Here is a 22,428-nt window from a genome sequence, read left to right as displayed (position 1 = left end):
AACAGATCCCAAGAACCAAATGAAACGTGTTCAGTTAAGCGGTGCACAAAAGCGTAAAAACTATCAAAAAAGAAACAAGAGGAGACTTTGGAATTAGATTCCAAGACTGCAAAGCTGACTGATTTCTTCACACAAGTTCCACAACATTATATACCAATTCCTGATCAGAGCCAATCTCCGTCATCAAAAGTGGACACAAATACCACTTTGATCACTTCAAAATCAAAATATGATGATGTTGGAATCATCAAGTGTCACAAGCAGGTTCATCTAGCACATGTCTCACTACTGACCTCACTTTGTCTGTAAATTCTCTTGATATCTCTACTGCAAATGTTGATGCAAGTTGCTTTACAAAACATTCTGAGGTTGAAATAATTGCTGAAAATGAAAGTTTAGTGGGCCATGGTGATGGTGGTGAAATGATTCAGTCTGCAAAAGATGAATAAATATAGCAAAAGATCCAGGGTTGTGGCTTGATTTCTCTGCTGATGACATGGCTTATTGGACTGCTTGTGGACCCAGTGACTGTCAACACCACAATGGGCCATTTGACAAGTCTTACCAACATTTCAGTAGTGGCAAACCAGTAAGATACTGTTTTCAGAAACTTTTTGTCGGGACAGAAGCCAATGGTGAGGAATACAAGAGAGAGTGGTTATTGTATTCATCATCAACGGGATCAGTTTACTGTTTTGTTTGTAAACTGTTTGTTCCTAAAAATTTCTCACATTTTGTTACAAGAGAAGGGTTTAGTGACTGGCAAAATATTATTGTAATTGATCAACATGAAAAAAGCACTACTCACTGAGACTATGCTAACATACTTAACTCACAGACAAGGTGTAGGGTTGGGACAACAGTTGGAAAACAAATTCAGGAAGAGTGTGATTACTGGGAACATGTCCTGAGGCATGTCATAGCTGTTATTCGTACGTCAGCTGAACGTGGCTTGGCTTTTCGAGGAACAGAAGAAAGATCTGGATCATTGCAAAATGGGAACTTTTTTAGGACTGCTTGAGCTCATAAGTCAGTTTGATCCATTTTTAGCAGGTCACATTGTGAAATATGGAAATTGTGACAAAGGAAATCCTTCTTATCTGTCCAAAGCCACCTGTGAGGAACTCATTCAACTGATGGCCCAAAAGGTCCACGTGCTTATTGTTGATGAAGTAAAATCTAGTTATTTTAGTTTGTCAGTTGATTCAACACCAGATCTGTCACATATCGACCAGTTAAATGTTGTACTTAGGTACTTAAAAGATGGACAGCCTATTGAATGCTTTTAAACCTTTCTGAAAATGAAAAGCCATACCAATGAGGAAATGGCAAATGTTGCAGTACTTACGTAAAGTTTGTCAGCTAAACTTTTCAAAATGTAGGGGTCAGTCTTATGACAACGTTGCTAACATGTCTGGGCATTATAAGGGGATGCAGCAAAAAATTTTAGAAACAAACAAGTTTGCTATATATGTGTGCCCTGTGCAGCTCATTCACTAAATTCGGTAGGCTGAAGTACTGTTGACTGCTGTCAAGAGGCGGTTGATTTCTTCTCTACAGTGCGGTTGCTTTATACCTTTTTTTCAGCCTCAACCAGCTGGTGAACAATTCTTAAAGGTTGTATTGGAAATGAAAATGTCTTAAAATCCCTCTCTGATACCAGATGGGAGGCACATGCTATGGCAACAGCAGCAATTTTGAAATCTTTCCTTCAAATTTTAAGGAAAAAGCGTTAGACTGTATAGCCGAAGACCAGTCACAAAAGGGAGACACTAGAAGAGAAGCAGATAATATTTCAAATAAGATGCAAGAGCTAGAATTCGTTTTTATGTTGAATTTTTGGGATGAGATTTTGCAAAATTTTCATAGAGTAAGCCAAGTTCTACAGAATGAGGATGTCAACTTAAAAACATTTGCAGATCTGTATGGATCATTAGCTGACCAATTGTGCACTTCACGAAATGAATTTGAAAGATATGAAGCAGCCACAAAGGAAGTGTTACCAGATGTTGATTACAAGGCAACTCAAACTCGCAAACATATCAGAAAGACGGTACCCAATGACGGAGATGCTCCAGAAGTATATCTGAATGCCAGAGATAAATTTCGTATCACCACCTTTTACACAATTGTTGACAAACTTGAAACTGAGATGAGAAGAAGAGGAGAGATATACAAAGAAATATCAGAGATTTTCTTTCTAAGTGATGTGCCACATAATGCTACTTCAGTGACTTCATCTACTGAAATTGAAAGGTATTCTCAGTGTTGTCAAAAGCTGACTGATGCTTACCCAGAGGACTTGAACACTAATTTCTCAGCCGAGCTTCAGCAGTTTCACTCATATGTGCGCCATAAGTTCAGTGCAACAAAAAAATGTAAAAACAAGATTCAGTCATGCTGAACTTTATAAAATAATCGTAGAAGACAATATTGAGTGTGCCTTTCCAAATGTAGACATTGCTTTTCGTATATTTTTAACGTTAATGGTCACAAATTGCTCAGCTGAGTGTTCATTTTCTCAGTTGAAGTATATTAAAAATCCCATTCAGAACTATGCAACAAGGCAGGTTGAATGCCTTATCTCTACTAAGTATAGAAACAAATGTGTTATGTACGATTAATTTTGAGGATCGGATCAAAGACTTTTCAGTTAAAAAAAAGTAAGAGAAAACTTTTCAAATCTAAATAAAGTTGAAGTATACAAAAATAAACATTATTTTCCATCTTACTATAAGTTTTGTTTCATTTTGAAAAATAAAAATTTATTTTATGGTTTATTATTGTTTATATTTTGAATTACATATATATGGGGCACCAAAATCTTTTAAGTGCTTAGGGCCTCTATGGGTCTTAATCCGGCCCTGGTCATACTATTCATCCATTTAACTCTCACCTGATCTACCTCTTGATCATGGAATGTGGTTATGTTCTTTACCAGAAGACAGCCACATTCGATTATGAACAATGGGCAGATGGTTCTGTAGGAGGACTGAGTATAAAGAATTGATTAAGAACCTGGATGTGTGTGGGGGAAGGGGGATTCTTAAGATTAAACCTAGACCTGGTGGCAGAGAAAAATACTGAAAACATTGCCTATTGACTAATGTTGAGCACCTGGGTTTAGAGACCATAAAATTCTTGAAGTCCTGAATGGGAAAGTGCCTGAAAAATGAAATCTGAACTCATGTCTAGAGTTCTGAGCTTTAGGACCTTAACAGCCAATAAACCCTTTCCCCTTTGAGCATAATAATCAAATAACTGTATAATCCTCTTCTATTCATTGCCATTAATATTAAATGACAAATTAAACTTGGTCTCTTGTCTTTTAACTTGTAATTTCTCATGTTCTCAAATCTTCCCTAAGACAAAATAGCAAATTATAGGCCAATCAGCATATCAGGAGTGGTGGTTAAGGTATTAGAGAAACTGGTGAAATTCAGGACTGGATGGATAGAAATATGATACTCTATAAGGGACATGTTTTGTGAAGGGGTAGGTCTTGCCTTAGTAATTGGCTTTCTTTCTATAATCAAGTAATCGAGTTGAATAAAGGAAATGGCTACTCAGTAATATTGTTAGACTTTGAAAAAGCATTTGACACAGAACTCTATTGCATAAATTGGAGCAAATGGGGATAGATGTGAATCTTGTGATTTGGATTAGAGGGCAGCTGGTGGACAGATATCAAAGAGTGGTTATGGAGGAGTCCAGGAGAAGGCAAGTGACCGGTGATGCACCACAGGACTCAGTACTTGATCCTCTGTTGTTTAATTTGTATAACAATGATACAGGAAATGACCGACGAGAAATATTCGGTTGTTTGCTGACAATACTAAACTGGGAAGAGCAATGGTAAATGAAGATGATGCAGAGATTATGCAGGCTTAAACAGATTAGCAGTATGGGCAGTAAATGGCTACCAGTTTAACATGGCCAAGTGTAAGGTGATGAACTTTGGGAAGAGATCAGAAGCTGCGTACTATATTTACTTACTTACTGTCCACTTTTGTCGGGGACAGATTGAGTCTTCCGTGTTTCCACAACAACCTCCAGGAGTCTCGGTTTCTTGCATGGGTGGTGGGCTGTCCATAAATTTGTAATTTGGAGTTGACCTTTATTGATGTTACATACATCTTGCATACAGAGCGAGGTTAGGTAACCTTTTTTGATAGCATTCTCTTGACATATCCATACCATCAAAGTTGTCTTCTGTTGATCTTTTCTATTAATGAGTCTGTATAGTTTAGGTCTTGTCTTACATTTTCGTTTGTTTTCTTTTCTGTCCATTTTGTTTTATTTATTTTTCTGAGGCATTTCATCATGAAAGCCTCCACTTTTTGTATCTCAGTCTTCCTGAGTGTCTGAAGCATATAGCACAGTGGGTATTATAATTGCATTATATAATTTTATTTTTTGAGGTTTGGAGATTATTTTTCCAGAAGATTTTACCTAGCTTATTAAATGATGACCATGAAATTGATATTCTATGTTTAATAATAGTCATGGTATCTAAGTGTTCTGTTATTACTGTTCCTAAACAGTTGAATTGTTTTACCTGTTCAATTGTTGATCCATTCAAGGAGAAGTTTACTTTTCCTTCATCTTTTCTAATTACCAAGATTTTGTTTTGACCATATTTATGGTTATGCTGTATTGCTTAATTTGGTTATTAGGTTTACGATTTTTTTCTTTTGTGTCCACTATTATAATGATGTCATCTGCATATTTTATGTTATTAAAGTTATAACCATTTAGGTTGACCCTTTTTCTCCTTCTAAAGCTTGGTTTACCATATCCTCTAGGGTATGAGGAGATGGGACATCCTTGGGCTATTCCTTTACTGCTGTTTATTTTATCAGTTGTTATACTGTTGAATTTAATTATTGCTTCTGTGAGACTATAATATTTTTAGTAAAGGAATACTGTGAGTAGACATAAATACAAAATTAATGACGGACACTCTCACGTAAAAAGATTTTTTTAATAGTATAATTTTCGCCTGTGTGTCACAGGTATCTTCAGTACATGTTAAGCTCAAATTAAACAATAACTGACAATTCCAAAAAGTGCCACCTAAGTAGCTAGTGTAAGATAACTAAAAAGGTCAATAAAATTTCCTAACAAAAAAAAAAACAACTATATATACAATAAAAAGTTAGGAAAGATTAGCTGATTTGTAAAGTACTATTTCCCATAAAGGGGATAGATGTAAACCATCAGATCTGTTTAAGTTAGGAGAGTGGAGTAAAGTTTCACATGTTTCTTTATAAAGCCTTTCTATGAGGAACTGATTTTTGTGAAGAACTCTTGTCTTTTTCCAATGAACTCTATGTCTGGTTAAGATGGCATGTTCTGCAAGACCAGACTGTTCAGGTTTAAGGTACTGAATATAAGACTGGTGTTCTTCCAGTCGAATAGAGGCAGATCTTCCCGTGTGTCTCCGAAATAAGATAATCAACAAGAGCAAGGAATCTGGTAGACACCTGGATAATTAAGATGTGGAAGCTTGTCCTTAGGAGAACTGAGAAAGGGGGAAATTTTTCTGACCAGTCGAAAGGCAACAAAAATATTCAGTGGTTTTAAAACTTTTGCTATACGTTTACCAATGCCGTGTACATAAAGGATAGGAATGTACGTTATTTCTTCTGTATTTGAAGAGGAAGACATATTAAAACTACTCAAAGCTCTTTTGATGAAGGAATTCTTGTATCCTTTAGATAGAAAGGAAGAAGTAATATATTGCAGTTCTTTCTGTAAGAGATCATCTGAAGAACAAAAGGAGTTGGTCCGATGAACCAGTGTTTTAATAGTTCCTGCCTTTTGACTGGGGTGGTGATGAGATTCAGCATGGATATAATGGCCACTATGAGTCTTCTTTCTATAGACTGAGAAATGTAAGTTACCATCTGGTTGGCAAAGAATTAGAAGATCTAAAAAGGCTAACTGCTTATTTAATTCTATTTCAAGGGTAAACTGGATTCTTGGATGAAGTGCATTTAACTTAGTGAGAAACTGTTGAAGTTCATCAGAAGAGCCATTCCAAATAGCAAAAATGTCATCGACATATCTGAACCAATGAGTAGCTCTGGGAGAAATGTAGTCAAAGATACATTTTTCAAAATGTTCCATGAAGAAGTTGGAGATAGCAGGAGAAAGAGGATTGCACATTGCTGTTTCTTCAATTTGTTGATACAACTTATTTTTAAAGTAAAATAACCAGAATGTATTACAAAATCAAATATTTTTACAATATCTGAAGGAAATTCCTGTTGCAGTAATTCAATACTTTCAGATAAAGGAACATTTGTAAATAAAGAAACAACATCTAAACTGATCATGATATCAAAAACTTCCAAATGAAGATCTGAAATTTTATTTTTGAAATCTAAAGTATTTTTTTATATAAGTATCAGTTCTTCTAGTTGAGGAAGTGAGTAAATTTGATAAAAATTTTGAAATTTTGTAAGTGGGACAACCTATACAATCTACAACTAGTCTCAATGGAATGCCTGGTTTATGAACTTTCGGAAGACCATACAATCTAGGTGGACGACCGAAGAAGGTTCTAAGTTTTTTCTTTTGATCTTCATTCCAAGTCAATACATTATCTATGTTAAATCTGGTGTGAGACAAGGATGTACATTATCCCCTCTGTTATTCATTATCTATATGGATCACATTATGAAGGAAAGTAGTATTAAACATGATATCAAAATTGGAGATGTTAATGTCAGCTCTTTGCTTTATGTGGACGATGTTATACTTCTAAATAAATCTGCTACGAGTCTGCAAGATTCTCTGACTAAATTGAATAAACGGTTGTAATAAATATGGTATGAAGGTCAGCAATAAAAAGACAAAGACAATGAAAATAGGTAGAATTGTTGAAAATGTCAACTGTTGTGAATGGAGAACCTGTGGAACAAGTAAAACATTTCAGCTACTTAGGCACGATTTTTAAATGAAATATGGAAATAGACAACAGAATCAATAAGGCTGGTGTGGTAGGAAGTCAATTGAATAAATTCATATGAAATAAGAGAGAAATTAATTGGAACATTAAATTAGCTGTATACAAGACAGTGTTCAAACCAGTTTTAACTTATGGATCTGAGAGCTGGGTCAGAAGTAAAACACTTGACCAAAGACTAGAGACCGCAGATATGAGAGTCCTGAGAAAGATTAGGGGCGTGAACAGATGACATCAATGGCAATATCATATTAAAAACAACGATATTAGGAAAGAACTTGACATTGTCAGCATCCAGGAATGCGTTAGCAGAGCTAATCTCAGGTGGTATGGTCACTTAAACAGAATGGGCGAGGAAAGATTAGCAAAACAAGTGTTCTCTGCCAAGTTGGCAGGAAAACGACCCAGAGGAAGACCAAGATATAGGTGGATTGATATGGTACAAAGTGCCTTAGACAATAGAAATATAAGATCTGGCAATGTTGGAGTCTTGACAAGTAACAGACTGATTTGGAGGAAAATTGTAGATAGGAAGTTAGTAATGATGTAAATTTGTCATGTAGTACTATCATATCCTGTACACCCCTTGAGGGTACACGACAGGAATTTGATGATGATGTTTATTCAATTGACTCCCGGTAGGATCCGATGTAAGAAGCCTATACGTTGAATAGTGATGGATAATAGGGACATTTTTCTCTCATATTCCTTCCTATCTTGAATAACTACAGCCTTCCCTTTATCAGATTTCATAATAATTAAATTATTGTTATCCTTCAGTGATTTCAATGCTTTAAATTCAGAGTAAGAAAGATTAGGACAGAGGAGGCTTAGCATTAAAGAGAATTTGCCAAGCCTCCTCATCCTAATCTTTCTTACTCTGAATTTAAAGCATTGAAATCACTGAAGAATAACAATAATTTAATTATTACGAAATCTGATAAAGGGTAGGCTGTAGTTATTCAAGATAGGAAGGAATATGATAGAAAAATGTCCCTATTACTCTACGACTATTCAACTTATAGGCCTCTTACATCAGATCCTACCGGGAGTCAATTGAATAGACTCTTATAGATAATGTATCGACTTGGAATGAAAATCAAAAGAAAAAACTTAGAACCTTCTTTTTTGGTCGTCCACCTAGATTGTATGGTCTGCCGAAAGTTCATAAACCAGGCATTCCATTGAGGCCAGTTGTAGATTGTATAGGTTGTCCTGTTTACAAAATTTTTATCAAATTTACTCACTTCCTCAACTAGAAGAATTGATACTTATATAAAAAATACTTTAGATTTCAAAAATAAAATTTCAGATCTTCATTTGGAAGTTTCTGATATCATGGATCAGTTTAGATGTTGTTTCTTTATTTACAAATGTTCCTTTATCTGAAAGTATTGAATTACTGCAACAGGAATTCTTAATCAAGTTACTCTATTTATTGAATTGAGTGCTTGTTTAAAATCTATAAAAGTAATGGATATTTTTGTTATGTTCCCAGAATTATACCGGGAACATAACAAAACTAGTCTTTGTATTATGAAGATCTGGTCCAATGTGGAGCGATTCTTTCTGAAGCCTGCCTGTTCTTCACTAAGAATGATCTCGTATGTGTTCTTTATTCTGTTCTGTAGTAATCTTGTGAATATTTTGTAAGCATGGCTGAGTAATGTGATTGACCTATAATTTTTACAATTTTTCTTATTACCTTTCTTGTAAATTGGTATGATGATTTCTGTTTTCCAATCTTCTGGTATTTCTCCTGTTTTAATGATTTTGTTGGAAAGCGTGGTAAGGAATTTTAAAGTTACTTGCTTTCCTTCTTTCTAGAGTTCTGATGGAATTTGGTCTATCCCTGGTGCTTTGTCAGATTTCGTTTGCTTTAGCATTCTCCACTTCAGATGGAAGGATCATTAAGGCGTCATGTCTTAATGATTAGTGTGGGACCTTGTTATTAGGCAGTTATTGATTTAATTCTTAAAGTGTACTATATTAATGGAACTGAACTGCAGGAAACTAATGAGGCCAGGGACTTGGGTGAGCTTGTGGACAGGGAACTGATGTTTAAAGGGCATGTTGCAAAGGTAACCAAAACAGCACATCAGATTACATGGTTGTTAAAGAATAAGCTAACAAGAAGGGATAAAAAGATTATTGTTCCCCTATATAAGGCTATATCTGTACTGTGTACAAATCTGGACCTTCCAGATTCAGTGGGGATGAAGTTGTGAAAAGGATCCAGAGGTGAGTGACAAAGATTGAGGTAGGTCTGTGGAATGATCCCTATGAGAATAGATTGACAGCCTGTAGGGCTTCAAAAATTAACTGATAGGCAAAAAAAGATGAGACATGATAGAAGCATTTAAGTTATTAAAGGTTTTATAAGATTGACACTGAAGATTTTTTTCAGTACATGGCACGAAGGGAGAGAACAAGGGGTCACTAGTGGAAGCGTGTGATTAGCATGGATGCTAAGACTACATTTTTTCGCATAGAAGGTGGTGAATCAGTATAATGGGTGCTTCATCAGAGAACGAGTTTAAGGAGAGGTATGATAGGTATTGTGTGAATAATGGATCTCTCATGATGAGTCTTCTGACTCCAAGGAGATACCTGTACCACAACAATAACTGCTTTTTCAACAATTCACGTGTTTGCCTAATATGTTAAAAATATGTTAACTTCTGCACAGCTGTCCATGCTTAAAAGGAGCATTCTGTCCTTATATTCTCTAAAACTGTCAGTCATTCTTGCTATCCACAGCATCCATAATTCAAATTAATTTGAAGTTTGATATATTCATACTGATAATATTCATATATCACAATGAAAACACCAACTGCTTTAACAATTCTAAATTTTTTCAAGTTAGTAACATCTCTATGTTCAATAATTTTTGCTTGTTTAGTTGAATCTATCCAAATTCAGTGGCCTTTCTGGACCCAGTAAATCAATCTTCAACTACCTCCATTTAATCTCAATCGATCAGAAATTCATCCAAATTTATCAATTTTATTTTAACTTATATTTAAATTATTTATATTTAAATTTATATATCGATGTAAAAAACTTTTTTTTTGCACATCTCAAATTATTTATTTTTCTACTTCCAATCTTAATTCCTGATAGGTCATTAAATCAGCAATGTTCATAACAACTTAATATTAAAAAGACAGGACAACCATGTGCACACCCCCCCTTTCTCCATGTGAGCACAGCTTTTCCAGACTTTTACTGAGGCTTCTTGGTAGTCATAGTTCTGTGATTAAGAGAATTAAATGATTTTAGATTAAGAGAATTCCCATTACTCTCATCACATTCCACAGTCTGTTATGATCAACACAGTCAAATACTTTGTTATAATCAAAAGATGAATATCTCCTTCTCATGCTTTCAATAATCCATGTTTGCTATCTGGTTTCTGACTCCTGAACTTTCCTAAAATATACCTTTTCTTCTGATATTTCTCTACTTACATTATAATTCCACCTTTTTTGATTAGTTTCAACGCAACTAAATGCATATAAAATTAAGGCAATAGTTTTATAATTCTTACATTCTCTTGGATTTGACTTTTTCAGGATTACAATGAATACTGATGGTTTATGGTCAAGTCCAGTATATTTTCTTCCAAATCTGTTAACAAATTTCAATTAATAAATTCAGTGTCCTCAGACACTCAAATTCCAGTGATATATCAATCAGCTCCAGGAGATTTTAAATTTGGCAGTTGCTTCATTGTCAATATTACCTCACTTATTCTCATCATGATAGGACTATCATAATGAGAATTCTCTCCTTTCAAATTTTCCTTCAATGTCAATATCTTTCTTATACAAGTCTACTACATATTCTTTTTACATCTCTCTCCCCCTCTCACTTTTTCTCAATTACTCTGAGATAAATTTCCAGATTCTTCTTGCTTCTATTATGATATATTGCTTCTTTCCACGGTTCTAATTTTCTCATCCCGACTAACTTCAAATGTTTCAGTTACATGACTTAAATTTGATACCGCCTCAATGTTTATTCTTAGCACTTCCACAATTAATAATTTATGATCTCTTCAAGTCTGAACTACATTGTTTTTGCTGTTTTGATGGCACTTTTTGTTGCCAACAATAATGTGATTACTGTATCCACTATTGGATAGATATGCAGAAATCAAACATACAATCTCATTTCACAATGTTGAAAGCAAGTAATTGGAATCCTACCACAAAACTCCAACATGCTTTTTCCTGCTTCAACCTTATCACAAATTGAATTTTCCAGTAGTAGTGCTTTCTTTTTCTCCCACATTTGTGTTCCAGTATACCAATATTACAGGAAAATCTCCCTTACACTACTTGTTGCAATCTACTGAAATTCTACTTCCTCATCTGAATCTATAGTGGATGTATACCTATATGGGTGTGGCCTTCATGAGCTATGCCTATTTCTGATTTGGATTATTCTCTTTAACACAGGGATCACTTAAAGAGTCAAAGCTAGACTTAGGACAAGGAGCCCAGAGAAAAGTTTCTCAAAACATTTCAATTATATGGAGTGAATGGAACATTATACAGAGCAATACATAGTCTATATTTAAATTGTCAGTCAGCAGTTAGAAATGAAGGAAATACAGGAAGATGGCTTGATGTAAAAGAAGGGGTAAGACAAGAATGCACATTATCTCTGCTCATCATTCACCATCTATATTGATCGCATTATGAAAGAAAGTGGCATTAATATTAGAATTGGAGATGTCAAACTTAGCTCTTTGCTTTATGCAGATGATGTTGTATTCCTCAACATATCTAGGGCAAGTCTCCTGGATTCTCTAACTAAACTGCATAACAGCTGTAACAAATTTTGCATGAAAATCAGCAATAAAAGAGACTTCAACTACAAAAATAGGCAGGAGCATAGCTGGAGATCCTACAGAGCAAGTAAAACATTTCAGCTATTTATGCACAGTTTTCAGTAAAGATGGCAAATTACATCTGGAAATAGACAACAGAATAAGCAAAGTTGGTATTGTGGGTAGCCAGCTGAATAAATTTATATGGAATAAGAGAGAAATTAGCCAAAACACCAAACTAGCAATATATAAGACAGTGTTTTAGTCAGTTTTTTAAGTTATGGATTTGAGAGTTGGATTAGAAATGAAGCACTTGATCAAAGACTAGAGACCCCAGATATGAGATTTCTGAGAGAAATTAGAGTGAACCGATGGCATAGCAAGGGCAGAATCATTAAAAATGAAAATACTAGAAAGGACCTTGACATTATGAGCATTGAAAAATCGGTCAGTAGAGCTAATTCACTTTAGTAGAATGGAAGAGGAAAGGTTAGCAAAACAGATGTTTGATTCCATGACAGGTAAGAGACTCAGAGAAAGACCAAAGATCTATATTGAAATCCACTTGGTTTAATCCTTTATCCAAGTGTAAGCAAACAAAGTTTGCACGTGAAGTAACTTCACGACTGGGCAACTCATATATAGAGGCTAATGATTTCACATCACTTGCCTCTATGTATGAGTTGCCCAGTTTTGAAGTTACTTCATGCACAAACATTGTTTGCTTATATATGGATAAAGGATTAAATCAAGAATATAATTTTTTGGCATCTAATTTTTAGACCAAGATCTAGGTGGAGTGATTTAGTCAGAAGTGGCTTAAAAGCACGAAATGTTAGACATGACAATATTGGAGTGCTTGCAAGTAACAGACTGATTTGGAGAAAAATTATTGATAGGATATTAATAATAATGTAAACTTAATCATTTAGTGCTGTCGTAATAACTTGAACACCCCTTGGTGATATATATCGGGAAATTGATTATGCATATTTAGCATTTGTAAATTTTGAAAAAGCTTTTAATTTTTTTAATTTAATTTAACTATATTAGTCAGAAATAATAAACAGCTTAAAACAGTAAGCTATCCCAGCAAAGTATATCAGATTAGTAAAAACTGTACATCAAAACTCAACAGCCAGTATATAACGAGACCATCAGGGAAAGGAATTTGGTATTGGGAGAGGAATAAAACAAGGAGATCCTATATCACTCAAATTGTTTTCTTATACATTAAAAGTCTTTAAAAACATCATGGGAAAATTATGGAATTAGCATCAATGGAAAAAATTTGAATCACTTATGTTTTGCAGATGCCACTGTTCTTTTAAGCAAAAATAAAAAATAAAGCAGCAGCAGTTCAGAAAATGCTAAATATCCTTGACAGAGAAAGAAAAAAAAAAAAAAAAAATTTAAAGATTAATATAACAAACCAAATTAATGACAAATTCAAATCAAATTGAACTGAAATTAACAGATAACGTATTGTAATTGTGGAAGACTATATCTTGGCCAATTAGTTAGTTTTAAGGAAAAAGAAGATAAACAAATAAGTAGAAAATCACATGATGAAAACAAAACATTTCGACTATATAAAGATTATCTGTTAGGAAATTTACCTGTATGCCTAAAAGAAATACTCTTTAATATATGCCTTATTCCAGTGCACACGTATGGAAATGAGATATGGACAACGACCAAAAAACAGACAGGTTATATGTTGCTTTTGGAGAGAAGAATGCACTACATAACAAAAAGGGATAAAATTAGAAATATCAGAATTAGAGAAATAACTGGAGTAGAAGAGACTATGAAGTGTTGTAAAGCATATAAATGGAGATGGACTGGTCATATTAGTATATTGCTAGATGAAAGGTAGAAAAAAATTAAGCAAGCACTGAGTGGATATTAAGAGTAGGAAAGGAAAGGTTGCCAAAGAACAAGATGGTGGGATGATCTACAAAGGTTTAACATGAGACGGTGGACATTGGCTAAAGAACAGACATAACTGGAAAGCTGCAGAGGTGGGAGGCTTATATCCAGCAGTGGATTGAAAGAGGCTAAAGAAGTAAATAACTACCACTGGCAAAACCAGAGCTGTGATGGCTTCACAAAGCAGGATGAATAATGAAAAAATTTCCCTCTTCTGTGGCCTACTTCTTTATCCCTTTCATTAATGTTGCTCCAGTTTTAACTTCAAAACCTGTTTAACTAAGGCAATTGGTCTGTGTTGACTTATCATTATATGTGAAGAATTGGCCCAACATAGAACAGTGTAAATCTGAACCTTCATAACCGCTGTAATGGTGAATGCTTGTCAAATGTGATAAACCTGATATTCAGCATAGGAGTCTCAAAGCTCTTTTCCTTTTTTTCTGTTATGATAAATGGCCCATACTGAGAATTGAAAAATCAATAACTAATTACTCATTTAATAATGGTATGTCAATCTTTAATTTTAATGAACTGGCATTCTTTAGTAATTCTAACTTCTTGTCTATTTTTTCCTGAAATCTTCCTGGGTGTCTTTAGATCCGTAATTGTTTCTTTCTCCAATTTTCCTTCTTATTTTGTGTTCATGGTTCCAATCATGGCCATGAGCCAAAAATGCTCCTGTATCAGTAAATGTCCTAATTCAGTGTACTCATAAGTACAATACAATTACAATGAAACATCCTTTCAAAATAATGAATGACAATATAACACACCAATGCCAAGAAAATAAAGATACTATGATCTTTCACCTGATGAAGGGAAACTGGCACTAGTTAGAAATTAATAGTATACAGTTTGTTCTATGAATGCATATGGTATAAAAGCTGCAAGTACTAGAGATTAATTGTATAAACCTTCAAAAGTATTTTTACCTTTCTGTATGCATCACAAACTAAAATCATCTCTTGCATCAGTTTTCCATCTGAAGAGGTCTTTGGAACTATCTCCCAAAACACCAATAATAATTTTTTAATTGTATGGTCTTGAAGTGGAAGAACAAACCTAATAATAGTCATCAACAGAGAAGGGAATTTTTCGCCATTTATTATCAGATGGATGGTTTTCTTTAAGGCTTCAATCTTTGTTTTAATATCACCTTTTTCTGAAATAAAATAATTTAAAATCTAATTCTATTTGTGCTAATGCATTATAATCATATTTTTCAGAATGACAAGTATTATCAGTTAATGTTTGGAATATATTACTAGATCTACACGAAAATCAAAAATATTCAAATCATAGCATTTCCCCAAAAGAAATAATGCAATTACAGAAGATATATACATGGATTTAACGTAATAGACCATAACATGCTGCTTTGTGCTCTGAAGATACTGGTATGAAATCCAGCAAAATAAAAGCCAGTTAATAAACATCTTTTTATATAAAATAATTAATTTCTTAATACCATTAATATAAGTTATGAACATACATGGATTTACCATATTTATCGAATATAACTTTTTTTCCCTCCAAAATTAGAGTTAAAAAATTGTGATGCGAGTTATGTGGGGATTTTTGGAAACTTAAGTTTTTCAGGAAAAATTTAAATTGGCATTTATGATTAAATTGTCAGTATTCATAATAATTGCTCACATTATTTATAAAACGAATGCATTTAAATTTTAATTATGAACGTTATTTATGTGATCGGCTGCTCACCTTCATCACGAGATATATTTGGATCTTTAGCGACAATTCTTCTGTAATTAAATTAAAAACAAACACTTTCATTACTGCTTGTCCTTTTATCATTTCAGGATTATAAGATCACTATGACTTAAAAAAAAAAAAAATTAAAAAAAAACATGGAGAAAATGCAAGATGAACTTAAGATAATTTCATCAGGGTGAGGAGGGTTGAAACTACTTCTAAATGGATATATTTACTACAAGAGTAAATCTGGTCCACAGGGTAAAATATATTGGGAGTGTAAAAAACTTAGAACGAAAGAATGTTCGGCACGAACTATTACAACTATGGATGGTCAAAATATAATAGTTGAAAAGGGGGACAATAGATCATCTCACTCCCATCCACCAAATAGAGAAGAAGCAGAGGCAGAGAATGCAAGACAAAATTTAAAACGTATTGCCCAAGAACATCCAGAGCTTTAACTGGTTCAGATACTGCGAAATGAATTGCAGAGGGTGCGGTGCCCTCAGGTATTTTAAGCTTTTTACCTGAACGAGAAAATTTTAAAAAATGTTTCTTCTGTATGATTCCTATACCGATGAAGAAAGTAATGAAAACAGGGTTATTGTGTTTGGAACTAAAGAAAATCTACAGATGTTAATGAGCAGTCAAGAGTGGTTTCTTGATGGTACATTCAAGATCTGCCCCAGTGTAAAAATTATGTCTTTTTATAGTTGTTTTACTCAATTTTTATTTATACTTGATTCTAAATGTCTATTCAATATTTATTCGTTACTAGTTCAATTATACTTATTAAATTCTTGTCATAACGCCGAACTCTAATACGTTGCTTGATTTAGTCTCCTATTTTTAATTCTCCCATTCAACTATAATCTCCCCCTTTGTCTCAAGGCCGTAATTATGATTCTTCACATGCACAAAACTTTAGAACTAAGAATTTGCCTCTGGCTGGAGCCAATCTCTTTGTCTGAACTACTGGCATTTTTCTAAATTGAATCCTGAAAATTTATTTGTTTTTCGACTGCGCCATCAAAATTCGTAGATAGGAGTTGAATATCCTTCCAAAGAAAAACATTCAGCAAAGCACGGAATTTTCCTATCTTACTTATTACTAAATCTAGCAACACAAAATTACTAATTTTCAGTCGTCGCTACTTAACACTCTAGGTTACACAGATTTGATTTTTATGAACAGTGCTTTGGTATGCAGGAATCAGGCAAATTATTTAACAAACAAAACAATTTATTCATGCAAACTGAATGTACAATAGGGTTAATACTAAACACACAAATATTTCTCAGGCTCTATACTTCTACAGCAAGATATATTGAGAATTATAATTAATCCTCTTAAGTAAACAATTCTCTGTTAACACAACTTGTCTATGGTACTACTTTAGCTATCACTTAGTCGCACACAGAGCAATTTTACACATGCTAAACAAAGGGAAGGCTTAGCTAATAAAGTGTTAAGCACATTAAATTTCACCTTAATTTTATGCTATTCTATCTCACACATCTGAACAAGTAAATTCAATGATTAGCTCAATGCCTTCAGTCCTCAAGTACTTTTAACATAAAAACTTTAAAGAAATCTCAGTTACAAATTCCGCCTCTACTGAAAACAATATATTAAACCTTACTTTGTATATAGTCATCTTGTCCGCACTAATAGATTCTTGAAATCACTATCCACTGCTACTTTCCGATCTTGGCTAGGCACACAGGTACCTTTTTCCGAGATTTATGAGGTCACTTCTTATTTCTGAGATCTGGAAAAGTGGCAGCTTGAATTCCAGAACTGCCTTTCTTCAAAAACTCAAACAAGCTATCTTGCACTTCAGGCATCTGTTGGCTGGAACGTGGGTCTCTGACCCTGAATCGGCATAACTTTCCCGAACCTGGAGCCAGAACAGAATGAAGACAAACTTATTCTGCCATGAACATTGATACGTCCTCCCCTTCTATGTGACCTTCCACCTGAAGACGACTCACCTCTACTAAGGCTTACGAAAAACCCGCTGACAACTACAAACCACCTCCAATGATGAACACCAAAACTCCCTCTGTCCAACCTGAGTACGTGAGTGCCCTTTTTCTTTTTGGTCGATGTCTCCCCCTTTTATCTTGCTCATTTGACCTTGAGTTCTGCTATGTTTCTATTCCCTTGGGTGTTTCATGGGTCTGCACCCGCCACCTTTTTTCGTCATTGCTTTAAGGCGGGAAACCCAGTATAAACTTGACCTTTGCAATAGTAATTGCCTTATGTCATAAGTTAATCCGTCTGGAATATTTCTTTGTCTAGAACTTTCCTTGTTGCTATTAAATTTACTAAACTTTCTTTGTTCTTTACAGTAATTTTGGCAGATACATTATTTAACAATTCACAAAAAAAAGATTTCCATATTACTAACATAAAAAAATTGCTGATTAATCACAAGTATTTGGTATGGATTTTCATTTTCCAGTAAAATCGGTATATAAGGATTATTTATGTAAAAATCCTTCTATACAAGATTTTACACCAGTATTTTTGTGCAAATATTTACTGTTCTGGGAGTACTAAGGCCTGGAGTAATTCCAGAAAATGGTTACAGTGTACTATGTATTCCATTCATTTATGCCTTATTAGCAAATAAAGAACAAAATTGTAAGTGGAGGTTTCTATGGTTTATAAGTTCATAAGGCATATTCCGGTAATTAGACCACATTTTTGTTTATTAAGCTAAAAGCACAATAAAGAAATAAAACCCAACAAGTTTCGTAAGTCGTTTGACTTACATCTTCAGGGGTAAAAGGTAACTTAAAAATTTGAATAATTTCTCTTTGTTGTTGTTTTAAACTTTAAGTTACCTTTACCCCTGAAGATGTAAGTCAAACGACTTACGAAACTTGTCGGGTTTTATTTCTTTATTGTGCTTTTAGCTTAATAAAAAAATGTGGTCCAATTACCGGAATATGCCTTAAAGAACAAAATTGCTACACTAAGATTCTGCATAGCATTTTGTCTTCAGTCCATGATTTTGCAATTGATGTTACACAGCCAACTCGAATAATGTGCGACTTCGAATTGGCCATCATAAATAGCGTAAGTGTTGTGTTCCAAAATTCACCAGTATCTTGCTGTCTTTTCCACTTATTACTATTACTATTATTACGGGCAACTCCAGGGAGTCATTAGACTCATCGAGGGAGGCCCCAAATCATATTCATCACAACTATCTGACATTCATACAGTATCTATCATACCTCGCCTTAAACTCATTCACTGTCACAGCATCCACTACAGACTCAGGGAGCGCATTCCACTCATTCACTACTCTAAAAGTAAAGAACCCAGCTCTAACACCTTTACTAACCACACTTTTGCCCAGTTTCCATGGATGTCCCCTAGTCCTCCCACAACCAGCCCTGTTCTCAAAAATATCTTCTGAATTAATTTTATAGAAACCCTTCAGTAATTTGAATGTCTCAATCATATCTCCCCTCCTCCGCCTATCAACCAATTTTTGCAACCCACAAATCCTCAACCTGTTCTCATACGGTTCATTCCACAGACCTGCTATCATCTTGGTCACTCGCCTCTGGATCCTCTCCACCTCCTCCCCATCAAGAAGAAACCTAGGTGACCAAATCTGAGCACAGTAGTCTAGATGGGGTCTTATCAAGGCTCGATAGAGAGGAACAATAACCTGCTTGTCTCTGCTTGTCAACGTATTCTTCAGCAACCAAGTGATTTGATGAGCTATTTTGGTCACTTTTGCAATGTGTCCCCTAAATTTCAATTCCTTATCCACCAACACTCCTAAATCTCGTGCCTCATCAATTTCCTGGAGCAGGGTTCCACCAATGCAGTAAACTGCCGCCAATCTTTTCATCCCAAAATGCATAACCTTACATTTTGCCACATTAAACTGACATCCATTCTCCTTAGCCCAGACCTCCAATCTATCCCAATCTTTGTACAGAAGGATTCAGGTTGAGGGGGCTACAAAAACTGTATAACAACCCTGAAGATCGTCGACTAAAGGGCGAATTACATATGCTACTGGTTTTAGCATTGTCCCTGTTGATGACGTTGTTGATGCCTTCAAGGAATTGAGAGAAGAGGTCTACGATGATATCTTAACAATTTTTGATTACTTCGATTTGAATTATATATCTCGTCAAAGAGCCCAGAAAAGAAGGCATTCAACACACCCTCGTTATCCATGTACTTTGTGGAATCAATATGAGTCCACTATTCATAATCAACAACAGACGAACAACCTGAGCAAAGGTTTCATAACCGCTTCCAGCAAATAGTTGGAAAGCATCACCCCAGTTTGTATTCAGCTATAACAGAGTTACAAAAAGAACAAGCTGCCTCTGAAACAATGATACGCGAGTTCAGAATGGGTAGAATAGTAAATTGACTACCTCCGGTATACTGGATACAATTTCACTTTTTAGTGAGTCAATAAATTCATGTATCCTAAGTCTAAGTTTTTTTTTTTTTTTTATTAAAAAGCTTATCTATTTTAGCATGACTTTTATTAATATTTTAGATTCTATTATTTGGAATTAAACATTCGGAAAAATGGTGAGGAATCGTGCGAGATACACACGAAGGCGAGTTATATTCAAGTAAATATTATTATTATGATTACGTGACACCTCCAGGGAGTCCGAGGACTCATCGTGTGAAGGCACACTACTCTACTTCGCTAAATACATCTCATCCTCTCCACTACCACTTAATTCTGCAACTATGATACCATCAATGCCATCTATTGCCCATCATCACCAACAACAGTATTTTTTGTCTGTGAAATTGCAAGTGTTCTGAAGGCTGATTTGTCTGTATGCAGAATGAAAAACTGAAGTTTCCAGGAGAAAAAACTCTGCTACCACCATATGAGATCGGTTAACTCACCTTCAACTGAAAAAGCCCATATAAGGATTCCCCTCGTCACGAGAATCAAACCCAAGTCAATTCCAATCGAAGGGCGCAATGTTCCACTGTTTTTCCAATTGTGCTATGGCAGTTGTAAAAGCAATGTATGCCTGAACAGGGACTTGAACCCTGGACCATTAGGTTAAAAGCCTAATGGTCCAGGGTTCAAGCCTAACACTATACCAACTAAGCTATCCAGGCTCATATAAATACAATTTAAGATAAGAGATGAAGTGATGGTCAGTAGTATAGTATACCTAAAGAGAGGATGGTGAATCTAGCTTTAAGTTAGTGACTGATTAATGACCAATTCACTTCTATAGGAAATTATATTGGAGTTGTTTTCCAATATAATTTCCTATAGAAGTGAATTGTAAAGTAGAAGTGAATATATAATACCAAACTAGTACTTTAACTTATTAATAATAACCTTGCAGGAACTAAATGATAAAAAAATGGTATAGAAGAACTTAATATTTGAATAATGCATTAATGTGAGGGGGGGTGAACATTTTTTTGCCATTTTTCATAGGTTTGTTTTATTTATTACTTGAATAATCCAGAAAGTTTGCTATTGAGACCAAACATGAATCTTTTTCAAGACATTTCATTTCTCCAGTAAGCAAGCATGGCAGTGATATCACAATGGGAAATAAACTTCATCTCTCTCCTTATCAATAGCTGGACTATTTAAGGTTTAACGCTGCCATTAACTACCAACACACATGCGCGCACATGCACGTAATTCTTCCTCATTTGTAAAATAATTCTATCCACTTAAAAATTTTATTAAAAAACATTATTATAGTGGTTTATTAAATTAAGGGGATATTAAATCCCACATTATTTCAAAGCCGAATAAGAAACTCAAAGATTGGAATCAAAGAGTTTCATGCCGAATATAGTAAACTATAAAAGTTTCAGCGAATTGTAGCATAAGCTAAAGCACATAGTTCAACACTAGGGCAACTCGTTGCAAAGGTGGATAAAGTTCTGATCACTATTTTTAGTATTTCCCATAATGTAAAACTCATCTCCTAGGAGATGAGTGATGTTATACATTATGGTGGAAGGTCTACCTACCCAGCTACTCGCCACTCAGCTTCGAAATAATGTGGGATTTAATATCCCTTTAATTTAAATAAATGTTACATCGCCAAAGTGAAGCCTATTGGCTCTTTATTTAAGTAATTTATGGGTGCACCTTTTTGACAACATCATATAGCAAAGTATATAAGTTCTTTTCGCTATAACCTCAGTATTATCTAGGTCTACCTACTCGCTGATGAGACCTCAAAAAAGGTCGAAACCGGTCTGGGTAATGACCTTCTACAGAATCTTAAAAAAATATACAAAGTACTCCAAAGATACCAACAACTTAACATACATGGAAGAATTACAACATTTTCTTAATGAACATATCTTCACATTTTTAAGAGTTAAATCTTCTAAATCACACAATCAACTGATATTAGGCTTTTCAAGATAATCAGGGTTCCTGCATTATAAAAAATGAGTATATAATGAAATTATTGAAAAACTTACCTAAATCATTCTTCAATTGCATTTCATTGGGAGGTTCGGAATCACTAGGAACATTTATTAGGGTATAACATGCTTGCTCCATTCCTGTCATTGTGCTAAATGTCAAAATGAGAAAAATGTTTTAATAAAATACTTTTAAATGTTTTGTGAATTCCACAAAGTTTACATCTGACTAAATTAAATATATTCCCTTAAGAAACACAACCACAGATTGCTGCTATAAAAATAAAATAATCCCATCCATATGGTTCTGTATTAGTCAACAAACTGTAGTATTTTTTCCTGATGCATACAGAATGCCATGATGATATCAAGTTCCTTATTTCATTCTTTAAGTGTAGGAAGCAGTGTTTTGAATTAAAGACTGGTTATGTATATTAGTGCTTCACAGTATAAACAATGCAAAGAAATTAAAAAATACATTCATTTACTGAATTTATAATAGTCTGCTGATTTTCTATGCAGCATCATCAGAGCACAAAT

At 34.4% G+C, this 22,428-nt stretch overlaps 1 protein-coding gene and 1 non-coding gene across 3 annotated transcripts in view; both read right to left on the bottom strand.

Annotated features, from left to right (window-relative positions):
• The window catches only part of betaCOP (coatomer subunit beta), a 304,925-nt gene that overhangs the window by 270,918 nt on the left and 11,579 nt on the right, over positions 1–22,428 (bottom strand). For both annotated transcript variants that reach the window (XM_090413127.1, XM_090413129.1), the window contains exons 2-3: positions 21,946–22,040; positions 14,681–14,910 (exon numbers count right to left, since the gene is read on the bottom strand). In XM_090413127.1, coding sequence (XP_090269253.1) covers positions 14,681–14,910; positions 21,946–22,036 — 321 coding nt within the window. In that variant the 5' untranslated portion in view covers positions 22,037–22,040. The remainder of the gene's footprint in view (positions 1–14,680; positions 14,911–21,945; positions 22,041–22,428) is intronic.
• TRNAS-UGA (transfer RNA serine (anticodon UGA)) lies at positions 20,508–20,601 on the bottom strand. Its single transcript has 2 exons — positions 20,565–20,601; positions 20,508–20,543 (listed from the first exon to the last, which is right to left on the bottom strand). It is a non-coding gene; the product is annotated as a tRNA-Ser (tRNA).

Source organism: Typopeltis vanoorti, chromosome 23, assembly GCF_054136105.1.
Source record: "Typopeltis vanoorti isolate ZY-2024b chromosome 23, IOZ_Tvanoo_1.0, whole genome shotgun sequence".
Classification (NCBI taxonomy): Eukaryota; Metazoa; Arthropoda; class Arachnida; order Uropygi; family Thelyphonidae; genus Typopeltis; species Typopeltis vanoorti.
The sequence above is the reverse complement of the archived record's forward strand: the minus strand, read 5'-3'. Positions and strand labels throughout refer to the sequence as shown.